Source organism: Urocitellus parryii, chromosome 9 (assembly GCF_045843805.1).
Source record: "Urocitellus parryii isolate mUroPar1 chromosome 9, mUroPar1.hap1, whole genome shotgun sequence".
In the NCBI taxonomy this organism is placed as follows: domain Eukaryota; kingdom Metazoa; phylum Chordata; class Mammalia; order Rodentia; family Sciuridae; genus Urocitellus; species Urocitellus parryii.
Genome location: NC_135539.1, coordinates 143,860,988 through 143,885,967, shown reverse-complemented (window position 1 = coordinate 143,885,967; position 24,980 = coordinate 143,860,988). Strand labels below are relative to the sequence as shown.

Sequence of the window (24,980 nt, the reverse complement as noted above, 5' to 3'; positions counted from 1 at the left end):
ATGGATTTACCACTTAATGACTGTGTTACTTTAGGCAATTTCCCCAATCGTTTTGAGACTGAATTTATTCAATTATTCAATGGGAATGTTTCATAGGTCATTAGGAGTATTAGATGAGAGAAAGTACGTGAAGTGTGAAGCATAGTGCCAGCTGCACCGTGATCGTGCTGTTCAGAGTGTCGCTTGTTACAGACGTTGATCAGAATAGTAAATCTCATCCACCCCATATTGGTTATAAGTTATGTTAAAAAGTCCATATTTTGTTTAGTAGTTATAAACACACTCGTTTCTAATACATTCTTTTATTTCATTTTTTTAAATTTACACACGATTAAACCTTTGATCAAGAGACAATTAATTATCATTATCATATAAATGAGAAAACTCAAGCCCCATGAGAGAAAGGTGAATCCATTAAAAGAATGTTGGTCTCCGCAGCCCATACTCTTGTTAAGTCAGTATATTGCTCAGGGGATATTTGGCTATGTATCTTTATCATCTGCTGAAGATGCGCAGAGACTCCCATTTCTAGAAGAGCTTGGATTCCAAGTATTAGGCTGCATTGAGAAGAGCACCATGGGTAGGATGCACAGGAGGTGGCATTTCTAGAGAGACAGGTTTCCACTTGCAGAGAGACCTCCCTCTTTGGCTGTTTTTTTTAAAAAATGTGCCTGACTCTGGGAGATGGCAAGAATGAGGCACCCTTGAAACTGTTTTCTACCTCTATTGACCACAAAACTTTTTAATTGATGGTAGATGGGTGGGTTGAACCAATGTTCCTGCCTGTGTGGTTTCTACTATAGGCTATCCTATACCTGGAGACACCTATCAACCTTGTCATCTCTAAAATGTTTCTACCTCTTTGTGTGAATTGAGCTGTAAGGTTAACATGTGCAACTGGGTTACATTAAAGGTGTCTCCTGTCACTCTGACTGAATAGTGCGGTAGACTGCTTTAGGTTCCTGAGAAGGGGTGTGGGGGGTACCATTGAATTCTTCCTGAATCATCAGCCACAGTCTCCTTCCTGTTATTCCTCTAACCCTGTTTTTGCCCCATCTTCCTGTGTGTTGGGGCACTGGTGCCTGTGCCAGTGTGGGTGCTTTGGCCACAGCCAAAGGTACATACCTTTGCAGAGAGAAAAAATGCTGTTGATCACACTGGGAGGTCAGAGGAGAGTGGGTGGGACACATTTGGCTAAAGAATATCTTCAAAGACAAGACTTAGTTTTTCTGTCAAGGGAATAGAAACAGACAGACTGACAGAAGGATTGGAGAATACTGAAAATATTCACTATATTGGCCTCATTAGAATGCCCATGTTTGTCATGCTCTTCCTCCCTACTCTATTTTGAGTCACCCCTCTTATATCAGAGAAGACATTCGGCATTTGGTTTTTAGGGATTGGCTAAATGTATGATATGTCAAGATCATTGTATTGTCATGAGCAACTAATTAAAAAAAAAAAAGAATCTCCATATTTGCCTTAACATCACAGTTTCAGTGCCTGCCATGTCTTATTGAGCAGCTACAAACTATAATAAAACCCGGTGGCTTGTTTTAGAAAATCCTAAGCACTGTACACATTCCCGATAGTAGTTCTTATGACAAGTTATATGTTATTTCAGGGACTAGGAAATTGAGACACCAAAGCAACTAGGAAATAGAGTATTTGTACCCTGAATATGATTTTTCCCCATGAAGTGTAATAAAATAAAAATGAAAATTTTAGCCATACTTTGTATTCATTCAGTCCTAAACCATTTCCAGAGCTCTGAGATAACTCCTGGCTGCAGCACTCCTGGAAACAGTCTTGTGGATTTCTTGCCTGTTATCATATTCGGTGCTTGACAGACTTGTTCTCATTATGGAGCTGAGCATTATCAGTGTAGATAAGGGGGAGCTAAGAGCTGGCACTTTCATATAAGTCCTTATTCCCAACACCACTAGTGGAACTTGATTTCCTCCTTACAAAGAGAGTACATTATTATTGTTTTTGTTTTTGTTTTGTTTTGTTTTTAAAAGAGCTTTTGCTAATGCAATAATAGGTAGCTGGATTAAATGTGACATGATCAGCCATCAACTCTGAACTAGAATAGCTTACTTCCCATTTGTCTACTGGGGCATTTGCTGCTTTAGTAAAGTTATAAATTACTTCCACTTTATGGGTCTTTACATTCACTTGAGAGCAACACAAGTCTTAATTATCTGTTTCTCTAATGTTTAAGTTCCATTGCCATATTGAAATCTGATATTTTCTGGATTCAGAATACTTTTGTGTTGATCATCTTTTCTCGAATGTTTATAATTATTATGATATTGACTTGTGAGATTTTAAGGAGAATGATCTTAAAAATTATTTAAGATTATGTTGGTATTATGCTTGTTTGTCTTTCTCTATGATTTATTTAAAAAAGTAAATCTTACATCTATCATAATTCAGGTGGGAAAAGAGGTAGAGTTAACCGACTAGAAAGTCAGTGACTTAACAGGTACACTGCTTTACAAGAAAATAGGTTTTCATATTTCAAAACCAATGTTAACAGTGCATTTTAGTCAGATGACCCTATGTGTTCACAGAAATTCTGTAGTTTAGACTTGTTCAGGTTTGTGTCTTCTGTATGTATCATATCATAGTTGGTGTTATTAGGTCCAGTGCAAAAAGACCAGCCTCTTTCAGTCTTCAAAGGGTTAGCAGCCCACTGATTCTGGCTAGGTGGTGGTAGGTAGTTCAAGAGCAGATATGGAGGGGTGCAATGTGTTGGTCAGTGGGGGAAATTTGAGTATGTTGGTGGAAGGAACCATCATGGGTGAAGAGAAGGAAGAAACCTAACTAACAGAAGAAAGGCTGTGATAAAGGAAGTGCAGAATGAGGATAAATTTTGAGAATGAAAAAATGTGCACCCTGGGCTGGGGTTGTAGCTCAGTGGTGGAGCACTCACCTAGCACGTTCAATCCTCAGCACCACAGAAAAATAAATAAATAAAAGGTTTTGTGTCCATCTACAACTAAAAAAAATTTCAAAAAAATGTGCACCCTTTTTCTGCAGTAGGGAAGAATGGAAGACTTGTTTTTGTCTCCAGTGCACAGTCTGCCCTAGTGTACTTAGTGGAAGTACTAAACCTTGAATAAGATAGTGATTTTGTTCTCAAGAAATTAATGTTGTAGATGTTTGAGCATACAGCAGAAATTGAGAAGTTTCATAAAAGGTATATGAGAATCCACTGTAGGGAGAAACTGTTTCTGACTTGGAGGACCAGGGAAGGGTTTGAAGAAGGTAGAGCCTCCAGTGTGCCTTGAGGGTAGCATTTAAATGAGATGGTGATGGGCAGGGTTTGATCCTTCGAAGCAGCAGGAGTCCAGTTAGGGAGGGAGAGCCGCCAGCTGCGTCCTGAGGTCTTCCATTCCTTCAGGGTGCTGCTGTTGTGCCTTGATGCCCAGACACGTCCTCGGTCAGCCATCCTCAGAACCAGTGACCATTCCAGGTCCTCCCCTGCAGTGCAGCCACTGCTCTTTCCTCCAGATCATTGTTTTTATAAATTTACCTGGGCTTTTTAGACTTAGTTTTGATAATGAAGGAAGATAAAAAGGACCTGTTTTTAAATATCAAGTTTTTATGTAATTTTTTTCTGATAATACAGGTTTTGAAATATGAAAACTTATTTTCTTGTAAAGCAGTGTACCTGTTAAGTCACTGACTTTCTAGTCGGTTAACTCTACCTCTTTTCCCACCTGAATTATGATAGATGTAAGACTTCCATATCCTGTCCTGTTTTACTTCATTTTCTATCCAGAGGTCTTCCCTCCCTCCACCCCCGATCTAGAGATAATGGTAAGATTTTTTGGGCAAATGAAAAGGCCAAAGAAATTTATTAATGTAAACTAATGTGCGTTTATGAAGTAGTATTACAAAAATATCATTCATGAGAAGTTCTTAGTAACCAGTGATGTTTGTCTTGTGGAATTTACTAATACCATGGCTGATGTTAGGAAATTATATTCATAAAGAGAATGATCAGAGGTCATTTTCTCCAGAATGAGGAGAAAGGATCCTGAAGACCAGGGTCCCAGTAAATAAACTAATATTCTTCTTAATAATTTGATGCCTTGAACTGGCACTTTGGAAACATTTCCAAAAATGTGCCTGAAAATACAAGCGTTTTCAGGAGTAACATCTGAAAATCACTAGAGAACAGGCCTCAAGTAAAAATCTCATCAAACCAGAGTAGAGCAATGGCAGACTTCAGATTCTGAAGGACTAGCTTCCCTTTAAACTTGCATTTACTTAGAGGCCATTTCTTTTATTATCATCATAATCTTAATGTTTATACATAATTTACTGTGGCTTTCATTCTGCACTGAGTAAGATGCTCCTATAAGCCTGAGGGTAGAAATCCCAATACAAAATTTTTTGGAGTCCTTCACAGGGACGTTTTCAATAATGGGTAATTCCAGGGGCCACTGACAGTAGCTGACCACTCCCAGAGGACCTCAAGAGCACAGTGAAGAGTTCATCAGGTGTCAGAACGCACATCAGAAAGGTAGGCCTTCCTCCAGGGTTTGAGTTGATAGGAGTTACAGGTTTGTTAACAGGTTTTGGCCACCGCTTGTTGAAAATCTGGCCCTGGTGCATGTGGTTGGTTGGTTAGTTTTTAAGTATAGAAGGGGGAAAGGTAGCTATGATCACTAAACCTGTAAGAATAGTAAAAAGTACCATCTGAAGTATGATTATACCTTTGTTAAATGAGAGAGTGATCAGTTGATCCTATTGCCAGCAGTAACCTAATAATAAATTTTAAAAGTAGTATCTACTTTTATTCATTACTAGTATATGAATGTGGAACACTAATGAGAGGATCTGTTTCTAAAAGACTGCTTTAGGCACAAATTATTAGAGATTGTCTATAATTTTCTCTTTCCTCTCTTAGAGGGCAGCTGACTTTTGTGTCATGTCCCTCTTGTCATAATTTTTTCCCAACAGGAATAAAAGAAATTTTTATATAAAAGAATTTTCTAGCCCTGTTACACTTTACATCTTGGCTTGAAGCAAAAAACTATTCTGTTACTCATTCAGTTAGATCCATTCCAAAGCATCCTAGCCTAGAGCAGCAGTAGTAGAAATTGGGGGGTCAAATATAATGAGCCATTGTGGGGAAGAGACTAAGGGAGGGTAAGAAAAGGAAGAGGGAATAGGCATAATGCAAAATGAATGCCTGTGCTTGGTGCGGGGTAAGCTGGATATGGTGTCATTCTCTGGGGAGAGTGGACTTGGCAGTGAGGTGGCACACTTCAGTTCTGAAGTGGTGCCTTGTGGCACTGCAGGTGATGGTGTGGGAGGTAGAGATGTGTTCATGCAAAGAGAGGTCTGCGTTACTGCAGAGGCATTGGGGAGGCTATGGAAAGAGCTTCAGACTCTCCAGGCCAGGGCTGGCAGACCAAAGGGAGTTGTGCACTGTCACTAGGAAAACTGCTGACTGCAATGGACCATGTACGTTTAAATTACATGAAATTAAAACTAGCTCCTTAATCACACTGGCTAAGTTATGTTTAGTGCCTGGTGGCCTTGTGTGGGCCAGTGGCTGCCATGTTGGATACCAGGTACGCATCACAGAAAGTTGTTGAGCAGTGCTCATGTTGAATTAAGAAAGAAAAACCATAGAGATCAGAAGTGAACCAGACAGGGAGTTCATGAAGTTAGTATTCAGCGTGGTCAAGAGGTCAGGACTCTCTTGGATTTGACAGTAGGAGTTACTGGTGTTGTTTAAAGTGGTTGTAACAGAAATTGTGGTGTGTAGGGAAGCAAGCAAGTGCTAAAGAAGGGGAACAGTAAAGGTAGGCACTATGGAAGTATTTCTTTGCTTTCTTATTTGTAAAATAAGGAGTTGGCTAGTTCTTTTTAAAATACTCCCTTCCACTTTTACCTCTTCCGAAATGTCCTATAATATCATCCATTGTAGCCTCTTGAGTTTGTCGTCTTTGACCAAGCATAGTTGTTTGTGATTCACCTATTCTGTTAGCTCAATTTTATTTCTCTTCTTCCTTTCCCCCAAGGGTGGAGAGGTTCCAAATGTGTTTTTGTAATAAATGGGAGATATAAACTATTGCTGCTGTGTTAGACAGCTGGGAACAAGGACGGAGGCATTCGGGCTGCTGTTTAAATGCCTAAAACCTGTGCAGAGCTGAGTTGATGTGATCTGTTCACACAGGGAGCAGATGAGGACTTTCCAGTTCTCTAATCCATGAAAGTCAGTCTTAGCTGGACCCTTGTTATAACCAGGACTGTCCTGGGAGTCACCTCATTTCATTCCCTATCATATACATCATTGCATATGCCCAAATATTTTCTATTTGCTTTGCTGTTTCTGTGATTTGGAAGTGACTACCCTCTGATTACTGGAGAAACTCTAGCTGTCTAATTGAAGCCCACCACCTCCTTCTTCACTGGGTTTGTTTTACCCACCTCCTTTTCTTTTGCCTCTGGCTGAGGAATATTCTTCTTTTCCATTGGTAATCCTCTGCTTCTCACTCATAATTGAGTCCCTTCTCATACCCTTTAGGTTCCTGCCCCACCTTTTAGCCCCCTGTGTCCCTTACACCTTCAGTGTCTCGGTCTCCTGAGTGTGCTCAGGTTCCTGTGTCCTCTCCACCTATGCCTTTGAACTGCCATCCTCAGGCTCCCACACTCCCTGACTGACTGGCCTGGCTGAAGGAAGTCATGCCATCACCCCCTACGTTGGCTTTTCCCTTGGTTCCTGGAAGTCTGGATGTGGACCTAAAATTTTCATGCACTATTTTGTCAATTTTGATGTCTTTATTTTGTTATTTTATATAAAACAATGAATGTGTGTGTGACACATTACATTGTATATGTGACATGGATGTTTTCTTAACCTGTATGTATTGTTGAAGCACTTATGTATCTGCCACTCTGGCCAAGAAATAAAATGTGATCACTGCTCAGAAGTTCTCTGGAGGTCTGCCTGGTAACACTTCATTCTTCTCCCCCAAGGGTAATCCCTGTCCTAAACTTACTGTCAGTGGTCATCTCTTTCATTTTTTTCCCATCTGTGTATTTATGCTCAAATAATGCATTACTTAGATTTGCCTATATCCATTTATAAATTGAGTCATACTGTTTATAGTCTGTGGCTGGATTATGATGTTTTTGAGATCTGTGTTAGTATGTTTATCTGTGATTCATTTTCACTGCTGTAGGATCCCATTATATGAATATTTCTTTCACAATTTTCCTGTCCATTCTATTATAGATGAACATTTGGGTATTTCCTCTGTAAAGGAGGAAAAGTTTATTTAGGGCACATGTTTTGCTGTTAAGAACAGTATTGCTATAAATAATTTTGTACTTATTTCACATATGTGAAAAAGTCTCCAAAGTGTTTTCTTAATAGTGTAATTGCTGAACTTCTGGTGTTACCCAAGACTGCCAACCAGACTCCCAAAGACTGATTTTTATTGCTCCCAACAACAAACGAGAATTTCAGTCTTGCCAGAAGTTCATATTAACCAACTTTGTAATTTTAGCCAATTTATTGGATGTTGTTTTACTCAGTTTTAACACTGCTGTGCCCAGAATACCTGATGAGAACGACTTAGAGAAAGAAAAGTTTCATGGTTTCAGAGGTCTCTGCACATAGACAACCACCTCCATTTGCTCTGCATCTGAGATGAAGCAACGAATTATGGGGGAAAGACCCAGGGGAGGAAAGCTGCTCAGCTGTGGACTGCCTCCTCCAGCCCCACCTGTCTAGAGTCGCCACCAGTCGGCCCCTTGGACCCAGCGTGGACTGATCAGGCTATAGCACTCACAATCCAGTCATCTCGCTTCTGGATGTTGCTGCATTCACAGGGGAGTTTAGCAGTGATGGGGGGCTCATATCCAACAATCACAAGTACAAATGATATCTTATTGGGATTTTAATTTGCATTTCCTTAATTTCCAAGGACATTGAACATCTTCTTGCCTGTTGTGTTTATGGGCCATTTGTGTTTCTTTTGTGAAATTCCTATTCATTTTTTTTTTTTTTTGGCCCACTTTTTCTATCGAGCTGACTTTTTCTTATTGATTCATAGGAGTTCTTTGTGTATTCCGAACACTAATCCTTGTTGTTTGCATGGATTGCAAGTATTTTCTCCTTTCCAATCATTTTTGTACCCTTTGATGAACAGAGCCTTCAATTTTAAAGCAGATAAATTTGTCCTTTCTCTTTGAGGGCCTGATAGAAAAACCCTTTCCCAAGGTCCCAGTGATATTCTCTTGTATTGTTTTCTTAAAATATCATAGTGTTGCATTTCACGTTTCAGCCTTTAATCCTTCTGAATCTTTCTTTCTCTTTCTCTTTCTTTCTTGCTTTTTCCCCCAAAATGAATACTTAGTTACCCATTTATTGAAAACTCCATCCTTTCCTCACTGATGGGTCATACCCTTTCCTCACCTCTGACTTGTTTCAGCTGTAGCTGCTTCTGGACTCTGGTTTATTTGTTTATCCCTGCACTCATGATTATTGCTGTCAGTTATGGTTTGGATGTGAGGTATCCCTGAAAAGCTCACATGTGACACAAAGCATGAAAGTTCAGAGGAGAAATGATTGGGTTGTAAGAGTCTTAACCCAATCAGTGAATAATCCGCGATGGGATTAACTGAGTGGGGGCTGGAGGCAGATGGGGTATGGCTGGAGGAAGTGGTCCATTGGGGGCATGTCTGTATTGTATATGGAGAGTGGAGTCTCCTCGTCCCCCGCCCCCCTGCTTCGGATCACCATGTGAGCTGCTTCCTTCTGCCACATGCTTCTCCCATTGTGTTCAGGCTCACCTTGAGCCCCAAGGAATGGAGCCATCCTTCTGTGGATTGAGATCTCTGAAAACGTGTGCCCTAAATAAACTTTTCCTCCTTTACATATGTTCTGGGTGGATCATTTTGTCACCACAGAGCAAAAGCTAACTAAAATACTGTTTCTTAGTAAGTCTCAATCAAATGATCATGCAAGTCCCTCTAGGTTTTAATAACATTTTGGTCCTTTGCCTTTCTATTTAAATTTTAGAATCAGCTACCCCTCTGTTCAGAAAAAGAGAGAAAAGAAGATAGAAAATGACTTGTTGGAATCGTAATATTAAATTTCTCTGAATCTATAGGTAATTTGGGGAGAACCGACCTATTTACAAGGTTGAGACTTCCTGTACCACACATTTGTCTTCATTATCGTGTCTAGGTAAAGCTTTATAATGTTTTACTTATAGAACTTGCTGTACTTTGATATATTTATTCCCAGAACTCCATAAGTATTATACATAAACTCTTGAAGTTTTTTCATTCGGCCTAGACAAAGGCAGCTTTGCAATGGACTTCTGTGCTGCACCTTGTTAGATTTGGGCTTCTGTGACAGTATTATTGTCCTTGGGATGTTCCACATCTGCAATCAGACCACCTAAGAAGAGTGACTTTTCCGGCCCAGGTGTCTCCTTCCCTGCTGCTTATGCTGGCAAAGCCCCTCTTGCAGAGGCTGTGGAGGTGGCCTTAGCACGCTGACCTTAGTGGCTTTCGGTGTTTGGCTATCACCTCAGATTCATTTGTCTATTTGCGTTACTTCATAGTATAAAGTTGAGAAAATTTATATTCCTGTACCTTGAGTTTTTAGTGGATATTGCATTTTATCTAAGTATCTTTTGCATCCTTTGAGATGATGCTATAATCCACCCCTTTGCTTCTGCCACCTCCCACTCTCCCTCCCCCATTAGTGAATTTGGTGAATCCTATTCATTTTTTATTTGTTTGTTTGTTTAAAAAAAACCACAAGCCAACCTTGTATTCCCGGAATAACCCACTTTACACATAATGTATTATCTTTCTAGATAAGGTTTGTTATTGCTGTTAAGATTTTACCATATGTGTTTATTAATTGAACTAGTTTGTATTATTTTTTCTTTTTTGTATTTTTTTCTGGTTGAAGTTATTTCGCCTCATTAAGTGAATTAGGAAGTGTTTCTTATTTTGTTTTGTTATTGTTCTCTAGAAAAGTTTGTGAAACACTGGAATTACATGTTCCTTGAATTTGAAGCACCCTTAGATACTCAAATTGTATAGGCTTTGTATTCTCTTTTTCAGATTTTTACCTACTAATCCAGTTTCTATAAATGCTGTGGGACTCTGGATTTTCTATTTCTTGAGTCACTCTTATGTTTTCTGGAGAGTTATTTCTAAGTTTTTTAGGTTTTGTTTTGGGGTTTTGTTTTTGTTTTTGAGACAGGGTCTCCCTAAATTGCTTAGTTCCTCAGCCTCCTGAGTTGCTGGAATTATAGGTGTATGCCACTGCTCCTGGTTTACATTTCTGTTTTAATTTTATTAGCATGAAGTGGTTTATGATACTCCTTATCTTTTATTATCTGTAGTATTTTCTTTCTTTAAAATTTATTTGTCTAATTTGTTATATATGACTGCAGAATGCATTTCAATTAATAGTACTGTAGTATTTTATTGACCTTTTCTTAATCCTTGAATTGTTTACTTGCTCTTTCTCTCATTTTCTCATTTCATCTAACCAGAAATTTGTAAGTTAAGTTGATGTCTTTCTATTATGTTTTCCCCTGTTTCATCAATTATTGGTTTTAGCTATATTATTGCCTTTTCTCTATTTTCTTCAAATTAATTTCTTTTTCAGTGCCCGGTACCACTTGACATTAATTAAACTATGTCTTCCTTGTAGCTCTTTCTTCCTGCTCCCGAGACTAGTCTTGAATGTTTTTTCTGCTCTAACTGGTCCTTCTCTGGCTCTTTGTCTTTCTGGCTCCTAATATAGGTACCCTCATCTTTAGTCTACTCTTATTTGTACCCATTCTTTATTGATATCTCTCTCTCTCTCTCTCTCTCTCTCTCTCTCTCTCCATGCATGCATGCAGTGCCCAGGGCCTCACATGCCAGGTGAGCACTCCACCACTGGTTACACCCCATCTCTTCTCTCTTAATTTAACTATCACTTTGATGTGAATAACTAGGCAGAATCCAAGGACCTGGTCATTGTAACTTAGCCCTTCCACTAACTAGCCTTGTTCACTTAAGGTTTCTAGAAGCTCTGAACTAAGATCTTGAGATTTAGTTCAGTAATACTGTTTTAAGTGACAACCTTACAGAATTTTTAGCCCTGACCTGTCATTTCTAAATGCCTTCTGGGCCATTTTTCTTAGATGTTCTTTGAATTTCTCAGTCCTCAGATATCTTATATTATTCATCTTACTGATTCACCTTTTCCCCCCAACAATTCAACCCCCTGGTTCTTTTTACCAGTGTCCTTATTCTCCCAGGCAGGCAAGGCATGTATGGCTTGACTTCTGTCCTCACACCCTGTCTCCTGCTACCATCTCACACTCAAGTTCATTTGGGGGCAGGAGTGGGAGGTACATCTGTTCCCCTCTCCATTCCTTTTAGTCCAGTTTTATAAGAATGATTTCTATGTAATATCTATTTACTTCTACCCTTACCTTACAAAGAAACTTTAGCACCTTGTTAAAAGAAATTGTCTGCCAGGCATGGTGGTGCAGGCCTATAATCTCAGCTTCTCAGAAGGCTAAGTCAAGAAGATTTTTCAAGTTCAAGGCCAGTCTCATCAATTTAGCATGGCCCTAAGCAACTTTGTGAGAACCTGTCTCAAAACAAAATATTTAAAAAGGACTAGGGATCTGGCTCAGTAGTTAAGCGCCCCTAGGTTCAATTCCTGGTCCTCCCCTCAAAAAGGAAAGAAATTATCTGCTTTTGCATCTTAATCTCTGTATTGATCTCAGATATTGTCTGAGTGTTCTTGTTACCTTTGTGCCTTGGAATACTGTCTTGTGTTCTTTTAGGAGATAGTCAGTTAGTTACAGCCACAAAAAGGGTCACAGTAAAGGCTCAGGAAGACAAAGTTTATTACACTCACAGGTCCTAGAAATAAAAAGCATGGCGCTCTATTCAGGCTCACATGAAAAAGACACCAAGATGGCCCAGAGCCAGAGAAGAAAAGGGCAGGGAAGTTAGGGCCACTGTCTATATTGGGTTTCCCATGGAGTGTTCTCTGGTGGCCTGGCACCTGGTCTAGGGTGACTGAGACAGAGGAATGTTGCCTCCAGAGTCTGGGCAAATGTGGCTCAGGACTGGTCAGTTTGGGCTCTTAGAATTGACAGGAGAACAGATTCTTCCCAGCCAAAAGGTTTTTGTAAGATGTCAGAACATGGGCTGGGGATGTGGCTCAAGCGGTAGCGCGCTCGCCTGGCATGCGTGCGGCCCGGGTTCAATCCTCAGCACCACATACCAACAAAGATGTTGTGTCCGCCGAGAACTAAAAAATAAATATTAAAAATTCTCTCTATCGGGCTGGGGATGTGGCTCAAACGGTAGCGTGCTCGCCTGGCATGCGTGTGGCCCGGGTTTGACCCTCAGCACCACGTACAAACAAAGATGTTGTGTCTGCCAATAACTAAAAAATAAATATTAAAAAAAAAATTCTCTCTCTCTCCTCTCTCTCTCTCTCTCTCTCTCTAAAAAAAAAAAAATTCTCTCTCACTCTCTCTAAAAAAAAAAAAAAAGATGTTAGAACATCCTAATATGTAAAAAATGTTGAAGTTTACAGTACAAAGACCATACCTTAATCCTATTTCCCCCCCCCCCCCCCCCAGGCAGAGCCCCAGCTGAGTGCTACTACTGTGTTTAGCAGCAGCCCACTGTTAGAGCATTGGCCGGGGATACCAGAAACGAGTCTCTTGTTGTATGGTGATTTGTGACTTACAAGGAGTTTGTCATCATTTTTATGGGAACTGGAAGGTGGACTCAGGGTGTAGAATTTTTTTAAAAAATATTTTTTAGTTTTAGGTGGACACAATGTCTTTACTTTTTTACTTTTATGTGGTGCTGAGAATCAAACCCAGTGCCTCACGCATGCTAGGCAAGCGTGCTACCACTTGAGCCACATCCCCAGCCCAGTGTATAGAATTTTGACTCCATAAGAGTGAAATAGTTGGCTCTGGAAGACTTCTCATTGAAATGAATCTCTAAGTGCTCTGGTTTTCCTGATCTCATCTTTTAGCCATGTTGGCTTATTTAGTATGTTTTGAGCAGATTTCTCCAAAAGTACACAGTCTTCGCCCAGTTTTGCTGAGTTATGATTGACTAAGTAATCTTAGGGTGTACAACTTAAAATCTTCATGTAGGTAATGATTTCCTACATAGAGAGAAAAGCAGCAATTAATGACAAAGCACAACTTTAAAATAGTAAAACTTCTGGATTTGGCTATGGAAGTGACTCTAATTACTTTAAAATTTATTTCATGCTAGTTTCTAATTAATTGACACAATTGTACTCTTAAGTGCATTAACTGTTTTGTGTCTAGGTAGTCCTAAAGTTTCCCAAAGTGGGAGACTTTATGAAAGAAAATCACAAGAAATGATCTGTGAGTTTTTCAGGAAGTGAAGTGTGTGTGTGTGTGTGTGTGTGTGTGTGTGTGTGTACACACACACACACACATTTCTCTTGTGATTATCTTAAGGAGACCTCAAATAGCTCTTCCGGGTCATGCAGTATACCTAAGAAATTAGGGTGTGTGGTGGCAAAAATGAGAGCTCTTAACAGTGATGCAGTCAGGTTCTAGCTCTGTTCTGCTGCCTGCCCAGGGCGTGGCCACATTGTGTAAGGGTAGGAAGGTGAGGTGTGGGAGTTGTAGGAAATGTCCTTGTACCAGAAGACTTTGGAGGCTCCTGGTCAGTTATACTTTATTCAGTACAAAGTATTCTGGCTTTTTAAAAATAATAACTGGATATAGGAGTTTGAAAACAATGTATTATATTCCTGAGAAAATATTTCTGGGTGTTAGGGTGCCCTGTGCTTCCATAAAATCAGTTCTGTTCCAACATGAAATCACAGCATAAGAGATTTTTAAAAAGCACTGGCAAAACATTTTGAAAAATATAATTAGAGCAGAGCCCTTGTTAATAGATGTGTATAGTTGGCTAGGATGTAGGTCAGTGATTGGAGTGTTTGCCTGGCATGCATGAGGCCGTGGATTGGATCCCTGGGGTGGGTGTGGGGTTGGGGGATACCGTATGGAGTAATCCATACTTTGGAATTGGAGAAATCAGTACAACTATTTTGTTTTCATTGTGCTTACTGGATAAAGAACTTCTTTTGTCATCAGAGGCGTCAAAAGGGTTTAAATCAATAGTAACTCCTTGCTCTTGCAAAGTCATAGTGCTTTTCTTTTGTCCAAGCCAAATATCAAGTATGATGAGAGTAGAAGAGAGGCTTGGTGCCTCTTTTGGAACTCTGTCTCTACCATTCTTTACAATAGTGAGAATGATACAGTGCCACATAATGGCTATAATTCATTGTTTATGTTACAAACTTGTCTTGTAGTCCTATATTCTGAAGAGAAACCATTTTACTATATTTTCTTTTCTTTTTTTTTTTTTTATTCCCGTCTTCTCCTTGGAGGTATTTCAAAAGTGCTTATGCAAAGTAAGTTCTTGTGAACATTCAGTTACATTGGTAACTGAAGTCTGTTGCTCTCTTCAGTTTGAAATTTTTCTTGTAGTAGTTCTAATCATTTCGCTTGCTTTCCAGGCACACAAACCAATGGTCTGGACTTCCAGAAGCAGCCTGTGCCTGTTGGAGGAGCAATCTCAACAGCCCAGGCCCAGGCTTTCCTTGGACATCTCCATCAGGTAGAATGTTCTGCTCGACCATAAGTGAGAGTAAAAGATGGAGACCTGAAGTGCTAGGGCCTGGGGAAGTTTTTTCAGAATGTGAGACTTTTAAAATTAAGTAAACCCTATACTGGTCACATCTAATTGTGTCATCCAAATGGTTAGCATGGAATCAGTACACCTTAGTTGACTGGATAGCCACTGAGGCCACAGGCGGGGGCTGGGGGCATTTCTTGTTGAATGGAATGTCTGTAACATCTGGGTCATTGGGTCTAGATTCTGAGCCTGATGTGAGTTTGTGGTGGCCTACTGAGGTCAGTCCTCCAAAAATGGCAAAATTACTGCTGCCTGTCACCTCCGGTATAGGACTCGGGGTGCAGTGCTCCTATCCCTTCTTTGAAACAGCTTCCAATCTTTTGATTCAGGCAACTACTCAGAGCCTTTTGCTCGACTGTGACCCCCCTAGCTTGACGTTTAAAAAGTCCTGCCTCAGCTTTATTACCCAGATACCAGAGGATTTTTTTTTTTCATGAGTCTAAAACAGACCGTGGATTCTCTTCATCTGTGTTATACCTATAATGTAAAGGGGAAGAGGGCACAAAACAAACATTGGTCACCTAAGAGTTTTGGGCTATGAGAGCTGATTGACAGTGGAAAGGTAGCAGTGAAAACAGTTAGGCGGTATATGATCCGAGCATCCCACTTCTTGATTTATGTTCACAATTCTGTATTAAGAGACACACTTCACATGTTAGTGGTTTCTCCTCAAAACCTAGAATTAATTTAATGCTTACAATGTATTTGCTAGTAGCGATGCTGGTAACAGTATGCCTAATGGGGGCGGCAACTCAGTGACAAGCCCACATGAACCCTCCCAGGCTGTGTATTCTCATGTTAAGTTGCTGTGAATGGATGCATATCATGCTGCTCTACTCTTCTCATAAAAATACACTATAAGACTATCTAAGCTGTAAAAGAAGTTTTTCTCTACTTGAAAACAGATGAAATTCAGGAAAGCTACTCCAAAGCCTGTGATTTGTCCACAGATGCAGAGGGGGTTGTTGGCAGCAGCCAGCTGCTTCTCCAGGGCCAAGCCTTGTCTGTGCTGTGCTTAGCCACATGGCTTTGTCTGTGCTGTGCCCCCTACCTACAGTCTCTGTTATCCATGATGGAAATTCCAGAAACCGTTCACAAGTTTCAAATGATGTGTGTTGCAGTACATTGTTTTAATTGCTCTATTTTGTTTCTGTTTTTTTTTTTTTTTGCTAATCTCTTACTGGCCTAATTTGTAAATTAAGCTTTATTGTAGCTATCTCTCTGTAGAAAAATTCTAGTATACACAGGTCTGGTGTTATCTGCAGTTTCAAACGTCAGTGAGGGGGCAATATTGGAATGCATTACCTGTGGCTAGGAGGGACAACTGCATCTTTGAATCAGAGAAACATAACATAATCTATAAAAATGTTATCATGTTTATTTTCTTCTAAGAACATACTTAAACTTCCAACAAGTTCTCTGACATGAAAGGGAGTCTCATCTTTTATGCATGTAGTTAATTATGTTGTACATAGAAAGCATCTTTTATTGGCTTCGATGTATGTCACTCTATATTAATCAGGTTTCTGAACTGTGACAGAACTCCTGAGCAACATCAACTAATGAAGGAAAGATTTATTTTAGCTCACAATTTCAGAAGTTTAGTCTGTGGTTGCTTCGCCCTGTTGCTTCGGGCCAGTGATACAGTAGAGCATTATAGTAAGGAATGTTTGGTGGACAAAGCCACACACCAAAGGATGACCAAGATGCAAAGAGGAAGGGAAAGGAAGGGGCCAAGGTCCTAATGTCCCCCTTGACAGCATGTCCTCAGTGACCTAGCTTTCTTCCACTAGGTCCCAAGCCTTTCAACACATGGTCCTTTGGGGGTACATGTAGCATCCAAGCCATAACATGGTCCAAATGTACAGTTTTAACAGTTGGTGGAGGTACATGGACGGCATGCAGTCTTTTCCCCTTGGTCTAGATTCTAAGATGGTTGCAAACCTTGAACCAGCTCTGGGGCCTCCAAGGTCACAGACCCTCCAATACCTCCTAGCAAAAGGATGGAAGCCAAAGAAATGTCCTTTTCAGCTGAGCCTAGGAAAATGTGAGAAACTAGCAAAATCAAGTGTTAAAGGACAGCTCTCTTTTTTATTTTATCCTTCTGTTTTGAAAACTTTCAAATCTACACAGTTGCAGTGGAACAATATTTGTCTGAAATCACCAGTGGTTGCTGCTTTACGGTATTTACTTTATTGCTCTTTGTGTTTGTGTGTGTACATATATACACATAGAAAATGTGAATTTTTTTCTCAAATCACTTGAGAGTACATTGCAGGCATTGTGGCTGATTGCTTATAAACACTTAAATATGCTTTTCCTATAAACAACATTATGTTAAAAACTACAATTCAAATTTCAGAAGTTCAACACTGATATGAGACTATTTTCTAATATATGGTTGCTATTTAAATATTTTCTGTCCATGATCCAGTCCGTACTTTGTGTTTAGTCTTCACATTTGTTCAGAACAATTCCTCAGCCTCTTTGTCTTTCATGATACTGACAATTTTGAAGAGTAGAGAAAGGCCAGCTATTTTATAGAATACCTCTCATTTGGGTTTGTTTGATGTTCTCTCATGACTGGAGTGGTTTTGAAAGAAACACTCCTAAACATTGTGTCCAAAGGCATAGGATATTGCCTTGTCCTATTTTTGTAATACTAAGTTTGATCATTCAGCTAAGGTCTGTTTGTCCGATTGATCCACTGTAAGTCACTGTTTCCTCCTTGTAACTAATAATCTGTGGAGTGATTCTACAAAACTGCATAAATATCCTGTTTCTCAACAAGTGTTAGCCCAGGAGCATCCCATCGTGGTTTAAATAAAGTCACATAGAACTTGATCTCCTTTAAACCTCTGTGTTGAAACCCCTTCCTCTGCTGGGCCTCGCCTCTCCTGGGCTGCATGCTGTAAATATTCTCTCTTCAGTTGGTCTCTTTGAGTCCAGTGGATCTAAAATGTGTTCTCCATAAATCTCGGTAGGGGGAGTTTCTGTTTTTGTTTCCTTTGGGGGAGTCTTTACTAACAGCACTGTTAGTAGAGTCATTTCAAATAAAGGATTTAGCGGTCAGTGAATTTTAGTGCTTCACTCCACGAGTCCATTAACTCCAGAACATCTTAATGCTCTGTGGTATATCCAGAGCGGAACTACTCCTGCCTTCCCTGTTGGTGACACAGCCATTTCCCAGTCTCTCAGGTTTGAGCCCTGGAGTGATTCCTGATGCTCTGTTCCTCCAGTGTACAGTCCCTTGCCAGAATCCTCGATTGGTGGGAGCACTGTTGTGCTCCCTTCTCTCCCTACCATGCAGGGAGTGGGTGCTCCTCACAGTACATTCTAGCAGGAGGCACGAGTATCCTTGCTGACAGCTCTGTGCTTGCTTGGTCACTGCTGCCCCAGCCCTCTGTAAAGGTATGAGTTTGCTCTTGTCGTTAGCACTTGGGGAGAAATAGTTGAGACCTTGTCAATTTCCTGTTACTCCTCAAATCTTGTCCGTAGTTGATCATCCAGTGATGACTCCTGCCTGAGACAGTTTTCACAGTTGCCAAACAATGGCTGTCTAATTCCTTGTGTGTGTATCCATATTCTGTGTGTGTGTGTGTGTGTGTGTGTGTGTGTGCGCGCGCGCGCGCGTGCACATGGGGATGGGGGGAGAGTGGGTGGGATGGGTGGCAGGTATCAGGAATTGAACTCAGGGGCACTTGACTGCTGAGCTACATCCCCAGCCCTATTTTGTATTTTATTTAGAGACAGGGTCTCACTGAGTTGCTTAGCCCCTCCATTTTGCTGAGGCTGGTCTTGAACTCTCCTCCTGCCTCTCCTGCCTCAGCCTCCTGAGCTGCTGGGAGTAGACTGGCTCTATACCCATATTTCAACATAACCGTGATTTTGAACTTTCTGAATGTGTGAAATGTAAATATTTTGACAAACTTTCATGTGTGGTTTATAGGACAGATTATTTTAGCTAGAAATTTTAAGTTATGATGCTAAATATTTTAAGGATTTACCTGTGTTGGTGTGCATATATGAAAGTTTTACTCTGCTAAGTATGATCTATCAAAGTGCGTAAGTGCCTTCTACTATCATGTATAACTAATTAAAACAAAAAGATTTAAAAGAAAGTTTTACTCTGTATACGTGGAAATTATGAAAGAAGTATATGGTTCTCATTTTTAATGATAAACTAATATGTTAGGGAGCTTATTCTTATGTGTTCTTTAACATACGTGAAAGATGAATTAAGTGCTCAGGATCTAGGCATCCTATAAATACAGACATGTTAAGTAGGCACATCCAGTACAGATGTAAAACCCTGCGAATACTCATTTAGGGTGAAAACAGCTTCAGAAAAAATCAGCAGCATCTTCTAGTGGAGATGGGGACTGTGAACTTTCCCATGGCGTCTTCACCCAGTAAGATGAGCTCATTGTACTTACCTTCTCTCTCAGCCACACGCCTTCAATGGAGAGCCTTATAAAGTGTTGAGGACACCTCTGGTGATGAATGCCAACGGTATTGGCCTAGAACCTCCCTTTATTACTTTACTTACAGGTCCAGCTCGCTGGAACAAGTTTACAGGCTGCTGCTCAGTCTTTAAATGTACAGGTAAGCTGGGACATGAGATAATGGGTCAGTTTTTCCATTTGTTTTTTTCCAAAATTTTCTATAATGAGTACATAATAATTTTATAATAGGAAACAAAAGTATTACTATTTATCATTTTTAAATTTTCTTATTATTTATTTCTATATTTTTATTACTGAATATCATAAAGATACAAATGATAATTATTGCCATTCATGAAAATCAATTTTATATTCTATGCATTAAAGGTGGATGAGAAAAGTCTGCCTTCAAAGTTTTATATATAAGTTCAATAAAATGTTTCTAAGTCACACTGTACACATATCTAATCACTAAGCCATATAATCTCTTAAATGCTCTTTTGTTTCCAAAGGTCTTTTTTATTTTCATTTTTCATGTCTCAGGAAAACAATGCAGAGAGCCCTGGACTGAGAATTGTGGAAGTCTTAGGTGTGAACTAACTGTGTGACTTTTAGCAAGTCATGTCACTTGATGGGACCCAGTTTTTTTTCCCTTTATCTTCATTGAAATGTGGATATTTGTAAGATTGCCAGCGTTCCTCTCTACTCTATGTTATGCTTCTAAAAATTGTAACTAAACCTGTTTATGGATGTTGGTGTGTAGATAGACAAAAATTTAAAGCAAAACTTAAATCTTGTAAGTTTGCACATGTGAACATGTGGTATGTAGCAGAGCGTGCAGAAATCAGGTGTCATGCACCCCTCCTTCGGCTTCCTTTCATTATAGTGTTGGGTGACTAGCAGTCAAGAGGTAGCAACAGTACTGTGGTGGATTGATTTCAGTGTTGCTAGTGACTAAAGACCTTGGGTTGAACATTCCATGAAACCCAGTGGAATATGGACCTTGTAACACATGGAAACAAGGAGAGAAAAGAAAAGGAGATAATGTGATCTTCCTTTCTGAGGGAGAGGAGGTAGAAAATTGCCTTGGTTGCCATGGTAAACTTTCATCCCTTAGAGGGATGTTGGCAAACAGGCTGTATCTCCAGTGCAGAATGTTTACAGTCCTGCACTGTAATTATCTTTCAATGACTGGCAGAATTAATCAGAGCTTTTATGTTAATTAGCCCTGCTGCAGTCCCCAAAACAGGTGGTGGGAAATATGCAAATCTATGCAGAATTTTAATGCTCTGCATAACCAGTTTTAATTACCATAAAATTTTCTCTCTGTGCCCCTTTCAGGAGTGTGTGCTCTTTCTTGACTGCGGTGTTTCCCCTCAAGCTTAACGAAGATGCTAGATTTACAGGTCATTTAAAATAGTACAGGAGAAACTCTCTGGGTCAAACAGTGAGCCCCTAAGGTGGCCTATGAAGAAGCTCCAGACTGCCAAGTCTGTGTCAGGATGTTAGTATGGAGGGTCTGACACAGAAACGGATAAGGATTTGCAGTTGTAAAATTTTCTTTTGATAAGTGGAGGATCAATTTATTTTTTATTTTTAAAAACTATAATTGCAACATTGCTGGCACTAGAATAAAAACTAAAAACTTATATGCAAAACCAGGAAGATATAAGTGAATAAGAAAGAAAATAGAGAATTCATCATCAAATAACCCATATTTTAAATGATTCTTAAAATATGGAGTTACTAATACATTTCGTTTAATCAGCTGTTGTAATCTTTCATTTCCTATCCTTCCCACCTCAGTCTAAATCTAATGAAGAGTCAGGGGACTCTCAACAGCCAAGCCAGCCTTCCCCGCAGCCTTCCGTGCAGGCGGCCATCCCCCAGACCCAGCTCATGCTTGCTGGAGGACAGATAACTGGGGTAAGTTTCCACTGAGAACATCTTAATAAACTCCCCCTGTGTCACAAGTGCCATCAGCCAACATCCGATCAGCACTGTTTACTGAACATGGCATTGTTGTGTCTAAGGAACTACCAGTGCTGCAGACAGCTCTGAAAAAGGACTCACCTTTGTCACAGGTTTTCAGGATGTCTTTTGTTACAGTTGCAGATAACCCGAGGAGTTTCTAAACCCACGTTCAGGTGTTCCTTCATCAGGAGATGGAGTCGTGTCGAGACCATTCATTATATTGGTTAAGTGGCAGTTGTCAGTTTAGAATCACGACGTCACTGCAGGATAGAAGTTCAAGAGTGGATTAGTACCAACAAAAGGAAACGTTCTCTCCTAAGTGACTGAGTAATGTTCTAAAATACGTGGTTTCATACCAGGCTCTGCAGCATACTGCCTAGGCTGACTACTCATCTCCCTGAACCTCAGTTTTCCTCCTGTAAAATGGAGATGTCGGTAATACCTATTGCAATACTGTTATAAGGATTAGAGATGATATATGTAAAGCTCATAAAACCGTGCTTGGTAACAAATTGGCCTATGTGACTGCAGTAAATTTCCAGCTTTCTTTAAGACATCATTTATATCACGTCAAACCTCAGAATAAAAAGATGCATGCATATATCTGTGTATATATATGCATCTAGGTAATGAGTAGTTTCATTTTTATTCATATGGGGGTTTTGTGTTTTGATTTTTGGTACTGGAGATTGAGCCACTGATTCCATCCCAGACCTTCCCCCTGCTCCCTCCCACCCTTCACCTTTTTTATTTAATTTTGGAACAGGGTCTTGCAAAGTTGACCAGGCTGGCCTCAGACTTGGTACTATCCTGCCTTAGCCTCTGGAGTTGCTGGGATTACAGGCTTGCATCGCCACGCTTAGCTTGATTCTTGTTTATAATGCACAGATTGTGTTAGAACCTTTTAGAAGGAGGGTTGTGCCTCTAAGTGACTCTTAATGCACTTCAGAATATTACATGATTTCTTATTTTTTTAGTTAGAAATGTTTCCAAAATGGCAGTTCTGTAAACTTGCAACTTGGATTTCGCTTATTTTAAATAAGTTGCTTTACGAAAGCAAGTGTAAATCGGGTCTATATACATTTCCCACTTTACCATATGCAGCTTTTTGGTGACTGGTGTCTACAATAGTAAGAGGCACTTGAGATTCCAGGTTCTTGTGGCTGGAGTTTCTATTAAACCTGGGCATTAAGGTTCATTTGCATGTAAAGAAAGTGGTTGTCACCACCTATTTCTAATTTCTAATATGTTGGAAGGGGATGTAAAGTTGCAGAGATTCAGTGCTTTCAACACAGAAAAGATTGTGTGAGAGGGGCCTGTAGGGAGATTTAGAAAAGAAGCAAATGGCCTCATAGTCTTTAGTCACATCTTAGGACATAATGGGAATGCTGGAATATGGTGGGGTTTGTGCCAGGGGGAGGCAGCTGGGCCTTATCAGTTCTTTTCCTGGTAGTATCCAGCATCCCTGTTCCTCATTCATCTGGCTCATCACTTGCTGTTCTGTTGGGTGTAAATTTCTTTTCATATCCTGTCAGCATTAATTCTATTTTTTTCCCCCTTGCTTATTAGTTAATTACTTTCTTGCCTGAACCCTAGAGCCCTGGGCAAGCTTGAATGATTAAGTGAGAACTACCATTTTAATTCAAATGTTCTGCTAGTGATGGTCATTTAATCACTAGTAAACATTTTAGCTGCAGTGCTGATTGTGAAGTTAGGTAACTAGGGCCAGGCACCACTTGAGTCACTTACTTAGAGCAGTTGTCCTGTAGGAGGCCAGCTTCTTCAACCCACACCCTGTCTGCTCTGGTCCACACAGCTCACCTTGACACCAGCCCAGCAGCAGCTGCTGCTGCAGCAGGCCCAAGCCCAGGCCCAACTACTGGCCGCAGCTGTGCAGCAGCACTCCGCCAGCCAGCAGCACAGCGCTGCTGGTGCTACCATCTCCGCCTCTGCTGCCACGCCTATGACTCAGATCCCCCTGTCTCAGCCCATCCAGATCGCACAGGTGAGCGAGGAGGAAGTGGTGGGTTTTATTTAGTGTCCACTTAGCTTTATGATGGTTGGTGTGGAACTCCAGATAGTGAGTTAACAGAGTTCTTTCTTACTACTGAGTTCACAATAATTCATTTGTTTGCTTGTTTGAGTTGGTGTTATAAACACATAGCAGATTATTTGAATAACTGACTGTTTATATAAGCGATGATCTTGAATAAGCAGCTGGTGAATTTCTGAGGCAGGGGATTACTGCGTTTATCTTAATTAGCTAATTGCAGCAGGCGTGCTTCTTCACGTGCTGGCAGTGAACGGCCACCATGTGTGGGAGACAGCAAGGCATCTCTGCTCTGGAGCGATTAGCACTGTGGAGAAACACAGTACAGTGTTTTTTGGCTGATTTTTCTCATTTTAGGGTGAAGAATCCAAATACAATTAAAGAAATTATTTAAGAGGCATAGACAGTAGGACCAAGGAGGAAAATAAATCTTTTTATCTCACAAAGAGGAAAAAGGTGAACTTTCATTCAATGAATAAAATATATGAAGAGTTATAAGTCTAATTCTGGACAATTACCTTTACCCCCCAGAGAAGACTCAATAGTAGACTTAAATCGTTGCAAGAGTTTGACTAGATGTTTAAAAAATGATGTCAGGCTAACCTTTATTACTCTTTGTGCAGTCTTTCTTTATCAAGATAGTATTTCAGTTTGGGCTGCTTTCTTCATCACCAAGCTTTGTGTGTTGACATGAGTCTGGGCAAGGCAGTGTGTCTGAAAGCAGTCTGATAGCCACAAGACCCTAGAGACCACCGAGGCTATTGTTATGCTATGGACCAGATTTTTGTAGGGATAGCTATTTTTCTCTTTTTAGTAATTTAACCCTGATCTCTCAGTTGAGTTAGATAAACTGGTGTCAAATTTCATGAGTCATTGATCTTAGTTTATTGTTGGAAATTCAGACATAACACTCAATTTTTCTTAACAAGAACAAAATGAGTCATGTTTAAAAGATGTTTTGTCACAAAATGGGAGTTTTAAAACCCATGTTGGTCTCTATACATTAAAAAATAGAACTGTAACCATTGGTTCAGAGAGGATTTTATATCATTTGAAAATCAGGCTGAGCTTACTCTCAGTATGCCCACAGAAATAGTAAGGTCTTAGGAAGCCCCAGTGTCTTTCCATGCTTCGTGAAGCATATTCATGGCACACACTGTTGGGACATGAAATAATGCTAGATGTTGACTCTTCTCTAGGTGGAGTGACAGAAGTCGTCGGCTGGGAAACTTAGGATTAAGAGAGTGTTGGTTTCAGAATTTCCATTCCATGTTTAATTCTGATTTTTCAGGATCTGCAACAGCTGCAACAGTTACAACAGCAGAATCTCAACCTGCAACAGTTTGTGTTGGTTCACCCGACCACCAACTTGCAACCAGCGCAGTTTATCATCTCACAGACGCCCCAGGGCCAGCAGGGTGAGATTCTCCTTAGGCCTGAGTGGCACCCCAAGGCTGTCCACTTAATGTGACACGCACACTGAGTGTCATTTTCACACTACAGCTGGCCATTAGGACAATGGTTTTCATGAATATTGATTTTAAAATATCATTATGTGTGTAAAGAAAGATACGCTCTTTTTCTTTTTTTCTTATTGGTCATATACACCCCATTGTTGAAGGTTGCCTCCCTTGTCAACATTTCATCACTAAAGAGGAACCAAGGCTTTGGCCAAATGTCTAAGTGAAACCACTCAGCATGCCAAACATAAATTGGATAAATTGCTTTTATTGCTTCCA

The 24,980-nt window shown here is 40.1% G+C and overlaps 1 protein-coding gene across 1 annotated transcript in view; it reads left to right on the top strand.

The window, feature by feature from the left end:
• The window catches only part of Pou2f1 (POU class 2 homeobox 1), a 141,213-nt gene that overhangs the window by 83,170 nt on the left and 33,063 nt on the right, over window positions 1-24,980 (top strand). The window contains exons 4-8 of the mRNA XM_026380164.2: window positions 14,594-14,694; window positions 19,324-19,377; window positions 21,024-21,143; window positions 23,008-23,196; window positions 24,533-24,659. Coding sequence (XP_026235949.1) covers window positions 14,594-14,694; window positions 19,324-19,377; window positions 21,024-21,143; window positions 23,008-23,196; window positions 24,533-24,659 — 591 coding nt within the window. The remainder of the gene's footprint in view (window positions 1-14,593; window positions 14,695-19,323; window positions 19,378-21,023; window positions 21,144-23,007; window positions 23,197-24,532; window positions 24,660-24,980) is intronic.